The 5,540-nt window shown below is 48.2% G+C and overlaps 1 protein-coding gene across 1 annotated transcript; it reads left to right on the top strand.

Moving 5' to 3' along the window:
• Positions 1–2,081: 2,081 nt before the first annotated feature.
• On the top strand, positions 2,082–3,413 carry LOC129717911 (uncharacterized). Its single transcript, XM_055668198.1, has one exon. It carries the CDS (start codon positions 2,082–2,084, stop codon positions 3,411–3,413), a length of 1,332 nt encoding a protein of 443 aa, XP_055524173.1.
• The last annotated feature ends 2,127 nt before the right edge of the window (positions 3,414–5,540 follow it).

Here is a 5,540-nt window from a genome sequence, read left to right as displayed (position 1 = left end):
GTCCAGCTTGATATCTCCGGCAAAAATATAAATTCCCGATACTCTCTTTTCAATGTCCGGACGGTTAGTCGACTAGTTCTTCCTACCCAAAGCATGAAGTACCAGGAGCTAGCTAAGCGCTTTCCCCATCTGCGTGGTCTCCCCATCGACGACTATGAGTCGATCGAACCCAAGCTTCTCATCGGCTTGGATAATTTGAAACTGGGAGTTCCGCTCAAGCTGCGAGAAGGAGGGCAAACTCATCCGATTGGGGCAAAGTGCCGTCTAGGTCGGAGTGTCTACGGTTACGTCCCAAATCAGTCGTCGCATTCAGCAATCGTTGGATTTCACGTCGGAGCGGTCTCAGATCGCGACCGCGAACTCAACGAACAGCTCCATGACTATTTCACGCTTGAAGACAACGGAGTCACCATTCCAAGTCCTGAATTGGAATCCGAAGATGAGAAACGAGCGATACGGTTACTACAGGAGACTACACGACGCACGCCCGAGGGAGCACATTTCGAAACCGGATTACTGTTTAAAACGGACGATCCAAACTTTCCTGACAGTTATCCCATGGCTGTCCGAAGTCTGGAGGCACTAGAGCGTAGACTTCAACGAGATCCAGCGCTGAAAGAACGTGTGCACCAGCAAGTATTAGACTACGAACGGAAAGGATACACACACCGTGCAACTCTTGCCGAATTGACTTCCGTTGAGACAAATCGTGTATGGTACCTTCCCCTAGGTGTCGTTACAAACCCCAAAAAACCAGACAAAATCCGGCTGATCTGGGATGCGGCGGTCAAGGTGGGGGAAGTCTCCTTTAACTCCCGTATCCTAAAAGGACCCGACCTGATAGTCGCGCTCCCGACGGTCCTCAGCCAGTTTCGCCAATTTCCAGTGGCGCTTACTGGTGACGTCATGGAAATGTTTCATCAGCTGCGAATGCGTTTCCCTGACTGTCAATCGCAACGTTTCCCTTTCCGGTTTTGTTCCTCGGATAACCCCCAAGTTTACGTCATGGACGTCGCTACATTTGGGGCGTGCTGTTCCCCAGCGTCGGCACAGTACGTAAAGAACCTTAACGCCGATGAGTTCGCTAGCGATTATCCAAGAGCAGCAGACGCCATCAAGAAAAAGCATTACGTCGACGACTACTTGGACAGCTTCAAGACGATCGAGGAGGCGATTACAGTCGTGAACGAGGTCAGGCTTGTGCAGTCCAAGGGAGGCTTCACTCTACGGCGATTCCTTCCCAATGAACCCGAAGTGCTGCGAGGAATAGGTGAAGTAGCTGAAGAGGAATCTAAAAGCCTTCATATGGAACGAGAGGGCAAGTCCGAATCGGTACTTGGGATGCAATGGATCCCGAAAGAAGATGTGTTCATCTACTCCTTCGGAACACGCGATGATTTACAGGCCATCCTGCATCCAGATCATATGCCCACCAAGCGTGAAGTGGCCAAGGTGGTCATGAGCCTTTTCGATCCGCTCGGTCTAATCGCGTATTTCCTGGTTCACGGTAAAATCTTTATCCAGGAGCTCTAGGCGCGTGGAGTCGGCTGGGATCAAGAAATCCCCCAAGAACTAAATGGACGTTGGCGACAATGGGTGTGCTTACTCCAGCAACTGGGTCAACTTCGCATTCCTCGAAGCTACTTCCAACCGACACATGACTATTCTCGTCTGCAAATCCACGTCTTGGCTGATGCTAGCGAAACCGCTTACGCCTGTGCAGTGTACTTCCGCTTGGAGACGTCCCGCGGCATAGAAGTGACACTTGCTGAAGCCAAAACTAAAGTTGCCCCGTTGAAAACACTATCTATTCCTCGTCTCGAACTGAAAGCGGCAGTTTTGGGCGTACGCTTGATGAACACGGTCCTGAAACGTCATACCTTCGTGGTTTGTCAACGCTACTGTTGGAGTGATGCAACCACTGGGTGCGCTCCACCGATCATCAGCGTTATCATAAATATGTAGCCGTTAGGGTCGGCGAGATCTTGTCATCCACGCAACAATCCGAGTGGCGCTGGGTCCCAACCAAGCTCAATGTTGCGGATCTCGCTACAAAGTGGGACAACGGTCCGCAAATTACCATGGACAGTCCCTGGTTTCAAGGCCCGGCCTTTCTCTACGAGCTCGAAGAGGGCTGGCCCAAGCAGCGAACGATTGTCTCAACCGAGCAAGAGCTTCGTCCGTCCCATTTTCATGCCGCACACTTCTCTTCGGATATGGCATTCAACCGATTTAATCGATGGACCAAGATGCAGCGTGTAGCTGCATATGTTCTTCGCGGGTTGCACAACTTCCCCAAGCGCCGATCGAGGGAAAACCTGCAACTCGGAAACCTAACAAGCGACGAACTTCGACGAGCAGAAGAAATCCTCCTGAAAACGGCACAAAGCGATTTCTACGTGGAGGAAATTGCAGTTTTGGCTAAGACTCAAGGTCCACCCGAGCAGCGTCATGCAATCGTGGACAAATCCAGCTCTTTCTACAAGCGGTGGCCATACCTGGACGAGAGCGGAGTTCTGCGAAGTCGGGGACGAATTGGCGCGGCACCATACGTACCGGCCGAAGCTAAGTTCCCAATCATCCTCCCCAAACAATACCTAATCACCTTCCTTATTGTAGACTGGTACCACCGCCGTTTCCGTCATGCCAACCGAGAAACCATTTTCAACGAAATTCGCCAACGGTTCGAGATTTCAAACCTGAGACGACTACTGGAGAAAGTTCAGAAAGCGTGCGCTTTCTGTCGCGTAGCGAAGGCGATGCCAACACCACCACCAATGGCTCCGCACCCTGAGATGCGCTTGACGGCTTTCGTTCAGCCCTTCACGTTTACCGGATTAGACTATTTCGGGCCGATACTGGCGAAGGTGGGTAGGGGCAACGTGAAGCGCTGGGTGGCACTATTCACGTGCCTCACGACTAGAGCAATACACATGGAGGTGGTACACTCGTTAAGCACGGAGTCCTGTATCATGGCAGTACAACGTTTTGTGGCACGCAGAGGCATCCCAAGGGAATTCTGGACCGATAATGCTACCTGCTTCCAAGGCACCAGCAACGAGATGAGGGCGCTAAAAGAAGCTAGAGACAAGGCTTTATCCACAAAGTTCACGACCTCCCAAACTACCTGGAAGTTTATACCCCCAGCGGCACCACACATGGGCGGTGCGTGGGAGAGATTAGTTCGGTCGGTCAAGGTAGCGATTGGAGCGGTTATGGATGGCCCACGGAAACCCGATGACGAGACACTGGAGACGATTCTCGTAAAGCTGGACAGTCGTTCAACACTCCAAAGCAGTTGGAAGTTGGCCAGGTACATCACCGTTCAGGCGCAGGTGGCTAAAGGAGTACCTCCCCGTAATCACACGAAGATGCAAATGGTTCAAGGACGTGAAAGATCTGGAGGTAGGTGACCTAGTTTTGGTGGCTGACGGAGCGGCACGGAACCAGTGGGCTAGGGGGAGGATCGAGAGGGTGATTCCAGGACGAGACGGCAGAGTACGACAAGCGTTGGTTCGGACATCGTCAGGAACTCTACGTAGACCAGCGGTGAAGTTAGCTGTTTTGGACGTCGAGGTGAACAGTAAACCTGGCATCGGTGACCCCGGATCTTGAGACCCTCACCAAGGTTTACGGGCGGGGGTATGTCACGACGGGTCCCTGGTCGCAACGCAACGCTTCATATTGCAGCGCGGCATTCGCCGCTGACAAAGTGACGTGAAGACCAACTGTCAACCCGTCGGAACGTCAAGACATAAGGGAATAGGAGAAATCAAAACAGAATAATTCTTCATGCAGTGACAACGTGCAATTCATTTCTCTACGCAATTCAATTTATTATTCTAGTTAAAATCTATAAAATACTATATTAAATACTAAACCTAAAGTACCACAGCTCTTAAAACTAAATTTCCTATATACAATTTTCGGGAGTGATAGATTCTAAAATATATTTTCTGCACATGTAAGTACGGATCATTTGAGGGTTAGAAATTATTAACCTATTGCTTAAATAGAATTATATATCTACAGTTACAAGTAAGGCATAGTGGGACAGGAAAGCCAATACCACTTCCAGAATAATCACACCAAATTTGTAAGTAATCCTAAGCGAATCAGTTTGTAAAACTAACCTAAATAAAACTTTTTCTGTAGCTTAAAGCTAACACAATATAACACACGTGTTTGCTACCATAGAGTTGGTGATTCCAGCCCAACAGTGATATTTTGTGTTTTTCGGATCCTGGTAATAACCTGGTAATATCATGTAAACAAGCAGTATGTAAGGTTTTAATTCACGAATTCTAGTTGCAGTTAACGAAAAATGAGTCGCCCACATAATTGCACAGAAACACAGTGAAACACAGTTTCGGCCAACGCGAAACCGCAGAGTACTTGGGCTGATTTAAAACCTTCAGCACAACGGGACACCAAGCCTTAAAGATAGATTCCTTCAAAGCCTTGTAAAAGATCCTGGACGACCTGAATTGTCCTTGGCGGCTTGTGAAGCAGGGGCTAGGCGGTAAAAGCCCCCGGAACGTCCCGATACTGACGTCGACGCATCTGAAGGGGCACGGACGGACAGTCTGGGTAAGACGGACATGTGAGTTGTTCTAAAGATTAGCAACTTTTTTTAAACAAATTTGCCTCGGTCTCTCTATCATTAAGTTAGTTTATGGTTTTCGAACCGCCATGGTTACATCTGTTAAATGTGCAAAAAATAAACGAACTTTAAAACAAAGCTACAAGTTCGAGTGCGGATGTAATTTTTGCGTGTCAGAAAATAGGATAAGAAGTGGAGAAAGTCGAAGGTTTTCAATATCTTGGTAGCCAAATATCGTCAGACGATGGCACCAAGATCGACATAGGTGCATGAATTAAGAAGGCTGGGGCTGCCCTTGCAGGCTCAAGAAATATTTGAAGATTTAACCAGATTAGCAAACGCACCAAAATCCGAAATTTCAATTCCAATGTGAAATCTGTGCTATTATACACTAGTGAGACGTGGTGCGTATCAGCGGAGAACACACAAAAGTTGCAGGTGTTCATCAACCGATGCTTGCGGTATATAATTCGCGCCTAGTGGCCTCATAATTGGATCTCGAATGCTGACCGCCATCGTCGTTGTCATAAGAAGCCGATATCTACAGAAATTTAAGAAAGGAAGTGGAGGTGGGTCTGCTACAGGCTTGTTAATACGATAGATTATCGTCGATAATCGTCATCGCCGATACCGATAACGTCTGCTATCGTTATTTTCGATGACGATTGCGTCTTGAAACATTCACGTAATCGACGATAACGATATTTACCTGACGTTATCAGATCACTAACGTCTAACAGAGCAAGTGCACTAGTGCCTATATTTTGGTTGCTAAAGCTGGCTTGATAACCAACAAAATAACCGCACCGAGCGTTGCTATTTACTCTTGGAAAATAACAACTCGAGGAAGGAAAAATTCTCGAGTAGCAACGAATTCATAAGTTTGGCAATGCAATAGCAACGAACCGATCCGCTGCTATTCGACCAAATTCTGCGT

This window comes from Wyeomyia smithii, chromosome 1 (assembly GCF_029784165.1).
Source record: "Wyeomyia smithii strain HCP4-BCI-WySm-NY-G18 chromosome 1, ASM2978416v1, whole genome shotgun sequence".
Taxonomy (NCBI): domain Eukaryota; kingdom Metazoa; phylum Arthropoda; class Insecta; order Diptera; family Culicidae; genus Wyeomyia; species Wyeomyia smithii.
Note: the sequence above shows the minus strand (reverse complement) of the source record. Positions and strands in the feature narration are given on the sequence as shown.

Bases quoted from the DNA above. Each gene is read 5' to 3' on its own strand.
- LOC129717911 (XM_055668198.1), top strand. From the start codon at position 2,082: ATGGACAGTCCCTGGTTTCAAGGCCCGGCCTTTCTCTACGAGCTCGAA.